The 17,346-nt window shown below is 41.3% G+C and overlaps 1 protein-coding gene across 2 annotated transcripts; it reads left to right on the forward strand.

Annotated features, from left to right (window-relative positions):
• The first annotated feature begins 1,196 nt into the window (after positions 1–1,196).
• mapk6 (mitogen-activated protein kinase 6) lies at positions 1,197–15,652 on the forward strand. Of its 2 annotated transcripts, none has more exons than XM_061740318.1 (8): positions 1,197–1,374; positions 5,731–6,699; positions 6,808–7,125; positions 11,704–11,848; positions 12,180–12,344; positions 12,484–12,679; positions 12,941–13,058; positions 13,195–15,652. In XM_061740318.1, the coding sequence occupies exons 2-8, from the start codon at positions 6,463–6,465 to the stop codon at positions 14,281–14,283; spliced, it is 2,268 nt and encodes a 755-aa protein (XP_061596302.1). In that variant the 5' UTR covers positions 1,197–1,374; positions 5,731–6,462; the 3' UTR covers positions 14,284–15,652. The 2 variants fall into 2 exon arrangements, with proteins under 2 accessions (XP_061596302.1, XP_061596310.1); XM_061740326.1 differs by lacking the exon at positions 1,197–1,374 and adding an exon at positions 4,766–4,876.
• The last annotated feature ends 1,694 nt before the right edge of the window (positions 15,653–17,346 follow it).

The raw sequence follows: 17,346 nt of genomic DNA on the forward strand, positions 1-17,346 counted from the left end.
CCATTCCGACTGCTGATCTGGAAGAAGTTCTCGTTAATTCAGTAAGCTGTCTTATGTCAGGATCTTTAGCTGTACTCATGCAGGGTAATCAATGATTAATTAATTAATCGCATTTAAAGGCGTGAGTTTAGCCTCTTGGAGCAGCAAGTCTGTACAAACAGACACATTTATACAGTATGCTTCACAAATCATCAGTCCTGATCTTTCATTAATAAAAAGCAGCCAGTAAAAAAGATTCATTAATCAAACGAGACCAAACCCACATCTTGCCCTAATGTCCTCACACATCCGTAATATTTTGATAACACAGCGTGTCAAGACCCTGCTGCATGTCTGGTTTAAATACCAAACAAATGCACACGCCCCCTTATCCTGCTCCAAATCTATCAGTGGGTTGAGATGCCAGGTCCTGGCGCATGACAAGCACATCAAGACTGATGACTCCTGCCAGAAGGGCCGGTCTCTCAGGCAGAGGACAGCCGACCCTGTGAGATATCGTAAATGTGAGGGAGCAGACATTGATTTCAGGGAAGAAAAGTCAAACTTGTGGGGCAGCAAAAGGGGAAAAACAGACAAGTGCTGTTCCCTGGCATTTCTAAATCCACAACTTCATGAACCCCCTGCTGACACTGCCCATTAAAGCGAGCAGTAAAGCACGAAGATGCCCCTTCAGAGGACAAACACATTAAAATGTCATTTTGTGCAGACGTATTCCAGTTTCTGTTCTGTGAAAAACAACAATCTGATGACTAGCAAGAGCATGAGAAAATATAGCAAACATCAAACAGTATGTGCTATAAGGTGAAACGTAAAATCTAATACATTTATTAAGAAAGAAACATGATTTGAGTGGGTTTTGTTTTTCTAACCCAAAAAAGTATAACATTCAAAACCACAAAACTAAATTTACGAAAATCTCAGCAAGTAGGAACACCATAAAGCATTTACAGGATATTGTCTTTTTTTCTCCAACAACACTGGTCTGAAGCAAAAACTAATCAAAGAGTTTTTAAAATCAAGGGAAAAGAGAGAAAAAGTGGGGTGTGAGAGGGATTCAGGGAGAGGTGGTGGCGAGGAAATCAAGTGGGTCTGACACACTGACGGGCCAAACCATACACAGCAGTCTCCTCCCTCCCTGGTCTGGCCTATATTAACTTTCCATGGAGCTCCACCTCATAACAAGCCACATGGAGTAGGATAACACACCGTCAAGGCTCTGACAATACATCCACATACTCACACTGGACTGCACTGAAGCGCCCAACCTGTCCTTTTGGACTAACTTTTTTTGGATACAGGAATTATTCTCTTGGATGGACTATTGACATCTTTTAACCATGTTTCCCCGGTTGTATTGGAAGAATTTCGGCCTCGGTAAGTAATCAGGGGTTTTCAAAAAGCAGACACGAATAGAAAATATACTGAGGGTATTTTTTGTTTTAATCAGGAACAAGTGAGAAATAAAAACAGCACAGGTGGGAAAAGGCAGTAGTGAAGGAGATATCTGGAGAGCAGTGATAATTGAGGGGACTCTTTCTGATGGTGGAAGCATGTGTATGCACGTGTTTGTGAAAGAGTCCATCTGTGGTCAGCAACACATGGCATGACTATTAAGTAATTTATCACATATGAAATAGTTTCTGCCCTTCAAACAAGACTCCTGACTGGGTTTGTTTTGGGTCATAGATCATAACTGTGAGTTTTAAAATTAGATCTGCCTTGGTTTGTGCTGGGCTGACAGTTAATGTCAACTGCGTGTCTTGTGATGTAACAAGATAGTACAGACTGACAGGGACACATTGTTAAAGCTCAAAGTAAGAATTTTTGTTCTTCTTCTTAATGTCATACCAAAAAGATCAAAAGGAAAGGCCATTATCTCATTTGAAATATATTGTGTGAGTCTTTAGCTTCCAATATTGGATACAGCATGCAGGGTAAAGAGCAAGCACCTTATCTTACCAATCAGAATCTTAATCTGTAACTCAGTAAATCCTGTGAAAGTGAGCCAGATCTCAAACTGCATTAATTCAAATGAAAGGCAGTTTCAAAAAGTCTCTCTTGGTTTTTGATTTTGGTGGGATTGTGACCATGATGTTGGTCAATGAAAGTGGCCAAATTTACTTCTCAACGGGAGGATATGAGTTGAAAAACTGTCATCAGAAAACATATAAGATGCTATCAGAACAATGACAATTAAGCTGCTGTTGACCTTACACCTACAAGTCAAAGATGGAAAACAAATGTTGATCTGTGATGTCAAGTTTCAGCAACATTTTCTCAGGTGCACAAATTTAAATTGGATTAAAAAAAAAAAAGTTCAATGTTGATTCAACATTTGACATTAAACTGTGGACTATTGTAAAAACGTAGGTTCTGTATTTCTGCCACCTCCTTTTCCTCTTTAAAAAATACACTTTAATGAGATATTGTTTCATTAGACTATAAGTGTTCCAAAGATAGGACAAGATATAATTATACATCACTCACTGCCAGGTAAAAACTGACGTGAAAAATGGGCTGTATCGTTTTTCTCCTCCTAACCGTGACCAAGACAGAGATGCTCGCCCCTGTCGCATCACGTTCAGTCCGCATGCAGTCCAGTTCTTCATCGCAGAGCCCACCCCGGCCTGTGAGAAGCATCTGCATTCTCGGGCACATGGGTTCTCACATGGTCTGCCTGCGGATGTGATGCTGGCCGCCTCCCCGTGCAGCGGTGGTCCATTCACAGCATCCACAGCAGGAGTCTGGACCATGCAGGCGCTGCAGAGCAACAGCCGCACTCAGTGTGGGATGTGGATACTGAGAGGTGTAGCCTTTCCTCGGCATGCATGAGCGTCCTGAAGAGGTGGTGTGAGAGTGGACTGCTAAGGAAGAACCCCCTGCGCATATCTCTATGCCGGATGAACTTTTAAAATCCGCAGGCTTGCAGTGAGTGACCAGGCTGAGAGATTGTTCCTCACTGACGAGGCTAAAGCCTGAATTATGGTTCTGCGTTAAATCGACGCAGAGTCTACGCCGTATGGTTACGTGGCGACGCGCACCTTACGGCGTAGGCCCTGCGTTGGTGTAACGCGGAACCATAAATCAGCCTTTAACAGGCTGCGTGCAGCATCTGAAAACAACAATGATGCCTAACAAAGGCAAAAACAAATAAAAAATAACTTATAGTCTGCGGTGTGCCGAAGAAAGCCACTAAAATGCCAACGAGGGATAAACAACTTTTATTGCATTATACAAAAACCGCATGCATGTATAAGGAAATAGAAGAGTCTCTGGTCAGACTCCATCTTTGGGAGGCCTAAAGAGCCCGTCATTTTCTGCACTTGACTTATATTATTTAATGTTACGAAAATGTTCAAATCTAGCGCTGAAAGCAAGCTGCGCTGCAGCATTTCTGTAACATAGACTTGGTAATAAAAAAGGATGGATGCAGAAGGGTTTTTACCTGTTTAAACATATTATGTTCTAATTTTATCTTCAAAAATAGCCCTATATCATATGATAGAAATCTAACTTCTCACCAAACACCCTTATCTGTAATCATACTAAGACTATCCATGCTATTCTTTATTTTTCTTTTCCCTGATACAGCCATGACTAAACTTTTATTTTAGCCATTAAAATTGAGATAAAGCAACGTTAACCGACAGCTGCTGCTGTGATTTGTACTGTGCAGTTATTTCCTCCACAAACCTGCAATCATTAAGTTAGACTTTGAATCTACCGCTGTCGCGTGATTTCCAGCTCCAGACAGTTTTGAATGACTCCTGCTGCTGCTTTCAAATGCAGCTGGAAGCACCAGCATCCACAAAGAGCTCCGTCACAGTTATTCATTTGATAGATGAGCCCAAGATGAAGTCAAGAAATATTTACTAATATCACATTTTTTTTTTCATTTTTTAAAACTTTATTCCCATTTGGATATTGTTACTTTTAATTAAAATATTTGCAGCAACAATGTATTATTTGCATATTAGTTGGATCCGTTTGGCTAGCTTTTTCACACAACAGAAAATTGTATTTAGAGAAAGACAAAAAAATGTATTATGAGAACAATTTAATGCAGAACAGGTGTATAATGTGTGTTGGACCATGAAATATAATTTTTAAAAGTTACTTAAAATAACTTTATCATCCAGAATAAAATAAGCATTATAAATACCTCATTTAAATATTTAATTCGTCATCTACCTGAAATATCATACCTGATAGTGGGAGGCAAATCCGGATTCGAATCATCAGAATCAGAATCAGCTTTATTGGCCAAGTTTGATCATTGCCCGACAAGGAATTTGATTCCGGTTATTTCGCTCACTGTACCCAGATTTAAAAGTAGCAACAGTAAATAACAAATGTACAGTAAATAAACAATGTGGCACTTATTAACATATATACAATTAAAAAAGTGAAAGGTACTGAGGTAGACATGGTAATGATAGCTCTTAATAACATTTTTTTTTTTAAGTGAGAGGTGCAGCTAGATGCAAGTAGATGCGATAGATTATTGAGAGGTGCATTGTTACAGCATATTTGATTCATTTATTCTGAATTAAAATATTCTAAATGAAATTATTTAATAGTAATACAATGTTCAACACAAATTAAGACACTAACTTACTTATGATAGGTACAAAAATAAATAAATAAATAACCTGAAGGAAACCACCTCCTCATACCACCCCAAAGTGCTCTCTCCCCCCTAATGGGTAACTTTCCGACAACCCGTGAATGTGTCCCCATGACGTCACCACCGTCTTTCATAGCCAACCGAAATGGCGATTGCAGCAGATCCGCAGAGCTGGAGGAGCGGAGCGCACTCAAACCTCGTCCTGGTTTGATCTAACACATAACCGAATTAATGCGACGAATAAGGACTGTGAGTACTGTGTAATACACCGATTATTGTCACTGCTACCGGCATTCTGTGTGATTTCATCACGGATTTGCCGTCGTTTTGAGCGGTTTCGAGCGAGCGCGGATGGCGGAGCCGCACCACGTAGTCAAAAGCCTCCGCCAACAACGACTCCTTTGTTCCCGGTATTAGCGGATTTCTTTCTAACGCTGCGCCCGGTGTGTTTTTAAATAACGCCGTCTTGAGATGAATGTTTTCTCTATACATTCTTATATACATCAGTGGTGTTGGTTGGTCGTGCTTTTAGGATGAGATTAAACCAAGTCGACGGAGGTCTCTTTTGTAGCCTTTACCATTATTTTTCCGCCAGCCACAAAAGGACCTGGTAAGATGCGGCTAAAACAGGCGTTATGATCCCAGGGGGAAAACATACATATTCGTCATTAACACATGGTGTCTCTCGTTGCCTGTTTATTGTATTGTTTTTGTCAAGACTCTTGTATTTCTGGGAAATGTATCGATACCCAGAAACCGGACTAACGAGCGACTAAAGGCTGATTTATGGTCCCGCGTTACACCAACGCAGAGCCTACGGCGTAGGATACGCGGCGACGCGCACTCTACGCCGTAGGCTCTGCGTCGATTTAACGCGGAACCATAATTTAGGCTTAAACCGATTAGGGGCGGGGCTAGTTTCTGTGACGCGGATTAATCCGCCAAATAAGGTGAAGCCCCCGGTTCCTCTCAGCTGGACCAAAGTCCTGCGGGACTGGCACAGGAAAACAACCTGTATTTGCCCAGCGGGTTTATTCATGTCTGATTTACACTCTGTACCCGTTTGTCTTACCCCTTTTTTTTGTTTTTCTCTTGTCTTTCAGGTTATATCCAAGTAAAATGGAGGATAGTTTTGATTGCGACTGTGGCGAACTTGAGCCACCTGATCATTGAGGGTGACAGATTCCTTTGAAGACTTAAAGGCCAGACTCATTTTAATTTTGCCATCCGGTTATATGATAGGAAAAAAAACAATAATTCAAAAAATTATAGAAAAAAAAATATATATAGACAGATAAACATTAATAAAGGTTTAAAAAGAAGAAGAAAAAAAAGTGTGCATATAGGCACATTTCATATGAAGCTGCTCAGGACCAGTTATACACTGAATGTATCTGCACTGTGAGGATGCAACTACATGCTTTTATAGTTTAACATAGTCTCAGTGCTCCATTTTCCTCATTTTTTTCTTTCTTTAAATTTATCTCAAAGTCCATTCCATTGCAGTCTACAAACACTAATTTAATATTTGTTTGGTCAGACATATCACCATATTGAGGGAATAATTCCTCTTTGAAAAAAAAGAAAATTCCTCTGTATTCAACATGGAAAGAAAAGTTGATTACAAATTAGTCCCCTGCATCTGACAGTGGCGGCTAGCCAGGGGGACTTGGTAGTTGTCTCTACAGGGGTTAGGTAGCTTGGCCTCTGAAGCAGAGAGGAAATTATCAGATAAATTCCTCTGTGTTACAGCTGGGCTTTTAACGGAGTCAGAGAATAAGTGTGGGAAATAGTAGAGGCTTGGCATAAAGGCAAAACAAAGGAAAGGAATCATCATGGCAGAGAAGTTTGAGTCACTAATGAACATCCATGGTTTCGACTTGGGTTCTCGCTATATGGACTTGAAGCCTCTGGGCTATGGAGGAAACGGCCTGGTGTTCTCAGCAGTCGACACCGACTGTGACAAGCATGTTGCGGTGAAGAAAATCATCTTGACCGATCCCCAGAGTGTGAAGCATGCCCTTCGGGAAATCAAGATTATCAGGCGACTTGACCATGACAACATTGTCAAGGTATGAAGAGAAGTCTAAAGTAAAACAGAATTATCTGGATTTGAAACAGAATGAAGTAACTTTGAATGACTTGTTTTCAGTTCTCATCCTTTTGTTCTGTGTCACTAGGTGTTTGAGACGCTGGGTCCCAGCGGTCGCAGGCTAACGGAGGATGTGGTGTCGTTGACTGAGGTCAACTCGGTCTACATCGTACAAGAATACATGGAGACTGACTTGTCTCAGGTGCTGGAGAGGGGGGCTCTCTCTGAGGGCCATGCCAGGCTCTTCATGTACCAGCTCCTACGGGGCCTCAAGTACATCCACTCTGCCAACGTACTGCATCGTGATCTCAAGCCTGCCAACCTGTTTGTCAACACAGAAGATCTGGTACTGAAGATCGGAGACTTTGGCCTGGCCCGCATCATGGATCCCCACTACTCTCACAAGGTATGACTATTACCTGAGCAGCTGCTGCAGCTGTTTTAGTGTTTGTAGAGCATTAAGAGGGACTTTTATAGGGTTTCTCCAAGAGGTTGCGGTACTGTTTAGCCCATATATATTCTATATTTCGTGCTCGGAGATGGGTACTCGATGTTGTGAAACAAGATGTTTGTTGCCCAGTAAAGTGGTGCTCCCCTGGGTGACGCAGTTTTTCACAACAGGAAGTAAACAAGGCAGGATGTGGTTCAATGAGGTAACGCCTCTGTTTCCTTTCTCAGAAGAAGTAAAGCTGGACAGCGGAACCCTGACAACTATTTCCATTACATATAGGGTTTATTGTAAAGCGGTTTAATGTGGATAAAGATTAAATATATTCCTTTGGGGTGGACAGAATATGTTCATGTAATATTTCATGTAACAATATCCACAGTCCAGTTTTAGCCTTTATCTACTAGAGAGTGCTTACATTCACGACTTGAGGCTGCAGCAGATCCTTTATGGGCATGCTATATTTGATCTGTAACGGTTTATTTATATCCGAGGGCCTGTTGTCTCTTGGTTCCATTTCTTGAAGGTTGTTTCATGTCTAAGATTTTGCTTTACTTTCTTTTTACATCACATATTAGCAGATGCTTTTATCTAAAGCGCCTTGCCATTGAACAGCTGAACATGCATGCATGTTTTTGGACTCTCAAAGCACGGGGAGAACATGCAAACTCCACACAGAACACAGTGTTGTTAACCTCTACTGTCCTGTATACTTGAGTGGTGAAAGCTAGATGCTGACACCACATGCAAAGACAAAACCTTTTGCTTTCTTCTGTAAAGCAGTGTAATTGCGCCAGTGAAGTATGTTGCTTTCTTCCTTTGAATGAGAGAGTTTAGCTCATCAAGGTTAATTGATGCCAGGTGGAGGGCCTGCGTTGCTCTTTTGTGCTGTTGTCACCTAATAAAGAGATGAGGAAATTCCAGTCCATGACCATATGGTGGTCTGATCCGAGGAAGTCTCGGCTTCAGTCCCGTCCTCCCCTTTGTCCTTCTCTCTGTAGTTGCTGAATCCTTTTGAAGCTTGGAGGCAGTCAGATGCTTACACGTGTCTTAGATTAGTCATCGAAGGGTCTGAAGTGGGCTCACGTGATGTGATCCCTCCGGCTGGTATAGACTTATACACGGCTAGGACCCTGGTGCATCATACAACACTGAACCAGACTTGTATGCACTTGTTTACTACATCTTAGTTCAGACATACCACCACGATGACTACAAGTTTAGTCGCACTTTGAGCTCCGACTTCTGTATTTTTGTCAGTCTTAGTTTTGGTGGAAACAATATATCACTATGAAAAGGAAAGTACAGACTCATAGATGCTGAGAAGTGAGAATTTCCCACACGATCCACTGATTGTAACCAGCTACTCTTGTAGCTGGGCTTGCCATGTGGGTGTTTTTTCCGTTTGAATAAGCAGTTTTTTTCCTGGTGGAGAAAGGTGCAAACAAGTGGGTATTAAAAAGTTGCTTGTCAGGGGTCAGCTCTCTTGTTTGAGTATTGTCAGCAGTAGAACTGCAACAGACTACTGCTGCTGATATTTGTGTGACAGATGTAATCATATATTTTGTTTTAACCTCACCTCCTTTCTGAAAAATAGTCTTGAATATTTATTTTTTTCCTCTCTTTTGTCATTACCACAGGGGTTACTACTAATTGCCATCTGTTTTTATTTGCTTTGGACCTTGCATAAAATCAGACTTGTTTTTTTTTTATTGAAACAATTACATCTACATCGACCGAGGTGTCCAGTAAATGTGCAGCCATTAAAAGAAGGGGTTAAAGAAAATGTTTTCAGTGCCGACTGGACTTTAGAATCACTTGGGGCAAGTGTGCTTTAGCAGCCACCCCGTACTGCAGAATGAGACGGCAGCTGGGTGACTGAGTGCATGTTATTTGAATAGAGTCTCTAAATAAAGCAGTCTTTTCCACTGAACCTCAGTTTCTGGCATAGTTTCAGTTATGTGTTTACATTTATGCATCAGTTACACACTTGAGCCTTCTTTTTTTTTAGTCACTTTCCTCCATGGTTTTTATTTTTTAAACTAATTTTTGTGTTGCAAAAAGAAATTACTAGATGTTGATTTATGCTTTTGTGACGGCTACAAATCAACAATTACCTCTTTTTTTGTGCTATCACTGCTTTGTAGGACGAGAGCCATTTGTGTGTATGATCTTTTAAGGTTGACTCCGACTCAAGAATTACAAGAATTCACGTGCACTTATCCAGCTTCTCCAACCCAGAATCCCCTCCTTTTCCCAGCCAGCCCTTTGTCTTGTTATAGCATGGTGGGGGCTCAGTTGAAGCCAATGTAAAGCTTGTGTTTGTTCCCAGTTGTGGCCTGCCCTTCTACAGGAGACAGCTTCAAGTGGCTAGAAAACCACTAACAGCAGTGCTGGTTCTTCTTATGAAATGTGCTTTTAATTAATGCTGCATTTTTCTACAAGATAACACATTTGTGTTCTCTAGCCTAGTTGTATAATTTCAGATCACTGTCGAGACATATTCTTTATAGGTGAGATTCAGTGTAGCTTACCATTGGTGTGACAAATTGTTTTAAAAATAAACAAATCACTTATCATGGCCATGGTGTTCATCTTTTTGAAATGAAGACCAGTAATCCGAGATTGAAGTTGGATTTAATCTGTGGAGCCCTTTATTATCCAGAACATGTGCTAGCATGTGGTTTGGTGTAAAAGTCAGTAATTTGAGCTCCTGGAGAATGTTCCTCTTATTAGGAGGTTTTGGATCGATCTTTGCTGCAATGTAATGTTTCTGCAACTCCAAGCCCCAAGTGTAAAAACACTCTTAATACATTTGACCCACTTATTATGCGAGCGACAGGCCTGTCTGTCGCCAGACTGCAGGGCATCCGAGAAGAAAAACACTTGTGAGGCAGCTTGAAAGCAGTTTGAGTATTTCACTTGTTTTCACATATCCAAACAGATCTTGCAGTATAAGTATCTTAGTCATAGTCTTAAATGGTTAAAACTAGCCTGAAATATAGAAATCATCAACAATCCAGATTCAAATAAATGGTTTGTCTATTAAGTAAGCCCATATGTTCAAGATGTCATGGGACTGTAGTGACGTTGCCTCTGCCTTTCTTCTCAAAAGTACTGTTTTAACAGTGAACTGTCTCTTGTGGAGGTGGCTTAATTACATTTGTTGGCAAGGAAATGAATTGAGTTTTGAGCCATTTCTGGAAATGACTGACCTTTTTGACTGTATAGCAACTTCTTTGAGTGACATCTGGTCAGACTAGCTTCAGGAAGTTAAGAATAATGCCGTGTGACACTCTGAGTGAGCCTATTATGAGTCATTAAATGTCAGCCTGTTCTGGTGTAGATCAGGTGGTTGAGTTATTCACCAACTGTAGTTGCCGGTTTTGAGAGGATGGTTAAAGCTTTAATGAACAGGAGTCTCTATTCATGATAGGTGGCCTACTTAGAAATGAGTAGAAGAGCTGAGTTGGAATTTTCACCTGGAGCCCTTGATGCATTTTGCTACTAGACAAACTTTCTTCATCACGCATTGTCTGCCCTTGTGTAATGACGAAACTCTCTTGTGCTAACCTAATTTACATCACCCCTTGCTCAACTGGTTGCATTTTGTCTCTCTCATGACCACAGTTTCCCAGAATAGTTGCTTGGCATCTCTGCTCTGTGTCTGTACGATACTACGTTCTAATTCTGCCTGATCTCTTTTACAAGCTGCTCTCAGACGAAAAGATTAGGTGGATACTTGGAGAAAGGAGTTATGTATATGCTTAATTTATAGTTCCTTCAATTTATGGCTTTGCAGAGGAGAGATGCACCTTGGGATAGTGTGACAACAAGCATTCGCAGCTAAGTTAGGGCAGAAACAGGATCCTTACTGTGTTGAGTTGACCATTTTGGTCTCGCCACAAACTGCCATTGCATGTGTGGACGAGGGGGCAGCAAGGGTGTTATTTTACCACGTCCCCTCCCCCAGTATAAATACACACACACACACACACACACACTAGTCAGTTTTCTTTGTTTTCAGTGTCCTGCAACTAGTCAGGCTCTGTTTGAAAGTGAAGGGCAGGTTGGTGTCTGGTGTGGTAGTGGGGGATTATCCTGCTCTCTCAGACTGCTGACATGGCCTGCACGTGTCTGATCTCCCCCTTTTCAGTTTCCCCCACCTCCCTCCCTCTCTCTCTCTCTCTCTCTGAGCTCTTTGTGGTATTGCTTTGTTGTTCATGAGAGCAGTCTGTGAAGGAGATGGCACCAAGTTTTCTCAAGTCCAGCACAGAACAGCAGGGATGGTCCATATCTGTTAGTTTCAGTGTTGTATATCAAACATGGAGGGCCATGAAAGAGTGATCACCACATCTCTGTCTGAAGGCTGTAGCAGACTTGTATAATCTGCGAGTGTGGACCAAATGACTCATAAATGGTAGTTGAAGAACAAAAGCTAGCTTTTATCAAACATGTGTTTTGAGTCACATTGTTCAGTACTCTGGGGGTTTCTGTAACAAGGGCTCCAATATGTCTTGTGTTATGCTATTACAGGGCCACCTCTCTGAAGGTCTCGTCACAAAGTGGTACAGATCTCCTCGTCTGCTGCTCTCTCCAAACAACTACACTAAAGCCATCGACATGTGGGCCGCTGGCTGTATGTTTGCTGAGATGCTCACAGGGAAAACCCTCTTTGCAGGTAAACTTCGACTCTGTTCGTATGTTTCTCATTGTAACAGCACCTAAAGTCATAAAGGAAAGCTACCTTTAAAGCACTTGTTGAGTGTGTGTGACTAAGTAAATGTGTGGCATTGGTCTGGGGCACATGTTTATTTTGTGAGTTAATGCATGTTTGGATAAGACAGGAGATGGATGCACAATATGTCTGCTTGAACTGAACACAAGGCAAATACAATCTGCTCCCATGATATTCCATACTTAACCATGCTCAAAGTAGGTCATTTGTGTTGTGTACCCTTTTTTTTTTTTTCCTGAAAAAAGCCCCAATGTTTTCCTGTCTTGTGTTCCAGGAGCCCATGAACTAGAACAGATGCAGCTGATCCTCGAGTCCATCCCCGTACTGCGAGAGGAAGACCGACAAGAGCTCCACAGCGTTATCCCTGTCTTCATCCGAAACGACATGTCAAAGCCCCAGACACCGTTGGCCAAGCTGCTGCCTGACATCAGTCCACAGGGTGAGCACTATATGATGCAATGGAAGTACTCAGACTCATGAAATGCTCTGAACACAGACGGAAGACGGGGTCAGGGTCAAATCCCAAGTGTGTCATGTCTTGTTTCCTATTTAAAAATATACATTTTCCTCCTCTGAAGCTCTGGATTTTCTGGAGAAGATCCTCACCTTTAATCCCATGGATCGTCTGACTGCAGAGGAGGCCCTGGCCCACCCCTATATGGCTGACTACTCCTTCCCCCTGGACGAGCCTGTCTCTCTGCACCCCTTTCATATTGAGGATGAAGTAGATGATATCCTGCTCATGGACCAGAGCCACAGTCATACTTGGGACAGGTGTGTTGGCACACATATTTAACTACTCTCTGAGATGTAGTTGTATATGCTAGGCTTTGGCAAATAATGGTTAGCTGTGCTGCGTGCAAACAACACTGTAATTATATGGATATACAAATCACACCTTAAAGGAAAGGACTGTTTCCTTTTTTAATGATTTGATTCCAAAGTAATAGCTTGTGATTTTTTTTTTTTAAATCATTTTTGTTTGTCATTTTTGTTAGTTCTGTTTGCTAAAGTGTCTCCCTCTCATGTCATCAGGTATCATGAGAGTCAGTTCTCGGAGGCTGACTGGCGCTTGCACAGCACACACGACCCAGATGAAGTTCAGGTCGACCCAAGGGCCGTCTCTGATGTCACAGATGAGGAGGAGGTCCAGGTATGTAAATATTTGCCTTCTACTGTTAAACCATTTGGCAAATTAATTTGGATTTTCAGCTTAGCTGAAGATGACTTCAGAGATGCATTTTTAGTTGTCTGATTCTAAAATTGTGTTGTTTTTTTCTTATATCCAGGTTGATCCACGCAAATATGCTGATGGCGATCGAGAGAAGTTCCTGGATGAGCCGTCTTTTGACTACTCAGCTTTGTTTCCATCAGAGCGATCTTGGCAGGATGACCATCACGAGAACAAATACTGTGACTTGCAGTGCAGCCACACCTGTAACTATAAGGCTGTGTCCCCCTCCTACCTGGACAACCTCATCTGGAGGGACAGTGAAGTCAACCACTACTACGAACCCAAGCTCATCATCGACCTCTCCAACTGGAAGGAGCAGCAAAGCAAGGAGAAGGCGGATCGCAAGGCCAAGAGCAAGTGCGAGAAGAATGGGCTTGTAAAGGCCCAGATTGCACTAAAGGAAGCAGAGAAGACCCAGGGTTTGGAGAAGGACAACGCACAGGAGAAACACCAGACAGAGAGGCCACAGAGCCAGCAGAACCAAGGCTTTGACTTTGACTCGTTCATCGCCAGCACCATCAAACTGAGCCTGCAGCCAGAGCCCTGTCCGGAGGTGACCCTGCTCAGTGAGGTGGGTCTTCTGAACGAGCTCAACTTTTCCGTTTCCCAACTTGAGGCTCCTCGCTCAAGCTCTATGTCAAAGACCATCAGCCAGGAAAAAGAGGAGAAGTGCCTGGTAAACCTGGCCCAGTTAGGTACAGGAGGCTTGGGAGTTGTTGCCGGGGAGTGCGTCTGGCCCGCTTGTCCCTGGGAGAACTTGGGATCCGGAGAGGGAGTCGGGGAGACTGGCTGTTTAATAGATGAGGCGTGCTGGGCCATTCGCAAAGAGGACCACTTCCAGAAGGAGAGCACTTACACCAGCTACCTGGACCACTTGTTCAGCCGGAAGGAAGAGGGGGTGGCGGAGACTGTTGTCAGTTCGGAGACGGAGCACTCCGTGGTGAAAGAGTTGGATGACGGCTTCCTTGACAACACAGAGATCGTGCTGAATATGCAACTGGATTCTCTGGCCCTGCCAGGCTTTGACAGCCCTGATGACTTGCCTCTAAAATCCATCCAGGCATCCCTGACCCCTTGTGCTGTCAAATGCTCCCCACAAATAGCCCCCAAAACTTACAGCAGCATCCTTAAGCATCTTAATTAATGACCATGTATATATCCTTCCTCACAGTGCAAAATCTAGACAGTTTTGTTTTTATTTTATTTTTTTAATATGGTATGTTATCGTACTTGAATCATTTCATACCTTTTTTTTATTATAGTTATCATCATTATTGTTTTTTCTTGGAGTTGAGAGGGGTGATTTTATTATTTAATGAGTTTGGCCATCACTTTGAGCCTTTATCACCGGGCCTTTGTGAGTTAATGTCTATGCCCTCATTTGTAAACTGGCATGTCAACCGCATACACAAGTACTGTAGATAAGAGAAGGGTGGAAAAGAAAAACCTTGAAGAAAGATGAACTGTGGGAGGTGATTGAAAAGATGAAGCTTGGCTTTTTGGGGTGTGACATTACTCTAACCTCTAACATGGGCTTTTTAAGTGCTTTAAAACGGCCCTTCCTGCGACGGGTTAAACGTGTGTGTGGGGGGGAGCAGGGTGGGTGACCCCCCCCTCCCTTTTTTTTTCTTTTTGCTAACTATCTTTTTTTTTTTTTTTCTAAACTATCATTTTCCCCAAATAAAGCTTCCTAAGAACCCTTTCATACTGCAAATTTGACACATGATGCCAGCAGCAACCATTATCGTAGGCGTTAATGTAAATGTGTTATCTACCTCAAGGTAACAGCCGTGAGAGACACTCATAAAGCCGCACTAGTGCTTTACACACGTGACCATCCTCATACCGTGAAATGAAGTGGTCGCATATATGAAATCTGTCTCACTTTAGCATTTAACATAGTGAGGTGTTTCAGTAATCATTATTTATTTCTAGCAGATGTGCGCTATTTATTTTATGGAAATGTGTTATTTCAATGTGATTATTGAAGATTGAGGAGTTGGACATATACTTCCTTTTTCATTTCGGCACCAAAAGAGTGTGCAAGTGTTCCTCTGTTTTTTTTTAAGGTAGAATGCAAATTCATGTGTTCTGTTCTAAAAGAAGTGTAGGCTTTCCATTTCCATCAATATTCTTCTATGACATTGTTTTTTTATTTTTATTATGTACTGGCGCATTCTGTCATTAGTGAAAAAAAAAATCCTGTATGGTTTAAAGAGGCGCCTCAAAGTCTTAATTTTTTTTTAATGTGGAAAACTGTGCATGGAGGCAACAGAAAGGTACAACAAAAGTAAAGTCACGGTGAGTGTAATGTACGTCACTTTTAATTGTTTTTTTTTTTTTTCTTTTGTACTTTTTTTTTCTCCTCCCCAGGCAAGCATGATAAATTAGGTGAAGGTGTAGCATGTAGAACATTCAAGGCCTTTTTTTTTTTTTTATTTTTATTTTTTTTTAAATCATTGGTTCACCTGTTCTACAAAATATCTTAAAATAAAAATTACTGGCAAAAAGTTTATCGTTTATTGTCCTTATTTGTTACTAGGACTGTGTCTAGCATCATAGACCTATTTGAACAATGGTTTTGTAACTTTAGTTTTGATGGGTTCTTCATAGAGGGAATTTTTTTTTTTTTTTTTTTTGACTCTCTACCATGTTGCCACGTTTACATTCCAGTTTTAACGTGCGAGCAGGCAGACTGGATTGCATTGTGTATGTTCAAGAAGAACAGTTGAATCATCTGCTGAATGTAGCTCTGGATGAGGCTACTGTATTTCAGAAATGTAAATTTGCCTCATTTCTTCTTTTATTTCCAAAACCAGAAAACATGTTTAACAAGGTGACCCTGGATGTGGAAGTAACACTTCCTTGTCTCATGTTTTGGAATCGCCAGCGTGATGTCCTGACCACTTTGCTATCAAAGAATATTTGTGGAAAGTCCTAATGTGAGCAGTTTCTGGAAATGTACATGGTTCTCATTTAATTTCTATAAAGAGGAATGGGCTGCAATTATTCCCAAGCCGGTGAAGTGGTTCTGAAACATCCGGTCATATTTGTGGAAACTCGTTCAGGAATACAGGGCATGTTGCCGTGTTTACAGACATCAAGGCACCGTGACTGAATTTAAAAACTCATCTCAAGCTTTATTTGGAAAATGAGCACCCGATGACAAGTGGTGTGGCAACAATGTCCCAGCAGGTTGTGGTGACATTGTTGAATCATACACAATTATGGGGTCTTTTGCACGTGGATAAATTTAGAAATAATTTTGGCAGATACAGGTGATGTTCGCTTACTTCACAAAAGGAAGTTGGTTCTACACAAGCAGTGGTGGACAGTAACGGAGTAAATTTACTTGAGTACTGTACTTAAGTACATATCCAGAGGATTTGTACTTTACTTGAGTATTAGATTTCTTTGGTACTTATTACTCTTACTTGAATACATTTCCAGGACAAATATTTTTACTTTTACTCGAGTAAATTTCTAGGAAGGTGGAAAAGTACTCGTTACTTTCAGGTCTGCTCTTTTTTCTTCTTCCCTAACATCCTATTGGACACAAGCTGTTTTTGTCAAAGGAGGAGACCTATCACAGTGCACGCTCTCCACTGGGATGTACGTAAAGCGGAAATACGTCAAGCCTGCTCAAAACGATACCGCCAAAGTAGCCTGCGTTTGTCAAGACAGAGCCGCAACAATTAATTTAGAAAAAATATAGTAATTTACTGATGTGGAAAATAAGAAATTTACTCTTACTCTTACTTTTACTTAAAGTAAATTTAAAAGCATTTACTTTTGGATACTTAAGTACCTTTTAAAAGCAAGTACTTTTCTACTCTTACTCGAATTTTGACTGAGCTACTTTTACTTGTAACGGAGTAAATTTTGACCAGTAGTATTTGTACTGGGGTCGAGTATTCTGTCCACCTCTGTACACAAGGAAGAACAAAGTTCAACAGTGCTGATGGCTTTGATCCACAATACATTTTATACATTAAAATCTTAAACCTACCAGTTCCTTCTCAAATGTAGTACTTTTCCACCACTATCTTCTTGCTCAATCATTATGACCTGTTATCTCATTTGGCAATCTTTTTTTTTTTTTTAAATCGACATTGTATGTGCATGAAATAATCTGTGTCACATATCTCTAGAGACATGGCAGTGGGAAACTTTCATGTATAATTGGACCAGACTGTCTGTAATTGAA

Source organism: Cololabis saira, chromosome 2 (genome assembly GCF_033807715.1).
Source record: "Cololabis saira isolate AMF1-May2022 chromosome 2, fColSai1.1, whole genome shotgun sequence".
Classification (NCBI taxonomy): Eukaryota; Metazoa; Chordata; class Actinopteri; order Beloniformes; family Belonidae; genus Cololabis; species Cololabis saira.

Excerpts from the sequence above, each read along its gene's own strand:
- mapk6 (XM_061740318.1), top strand. The coding sequence starts at position 6,463 with ATGGCAGAGAAGTTTGAGTCACTAATGAACATCCATGGTTTCGACTTG. Across the intron at positions 7,126-11,703 it reads ATCCCCACTACTCTCACAAG|GGCCACCTCTCTGAAGGTCT; the intron begins GTATGACTATTA and ends ATGCTATTACAG. Across the intron at positions 11,849-12,179 it reads AGGGAAAACCCTCTTTGCAG|GAGCCCATGAACTAGAACAG; the intron begins GTAAACTTCGAC and ends CTTGTGTTCCAG.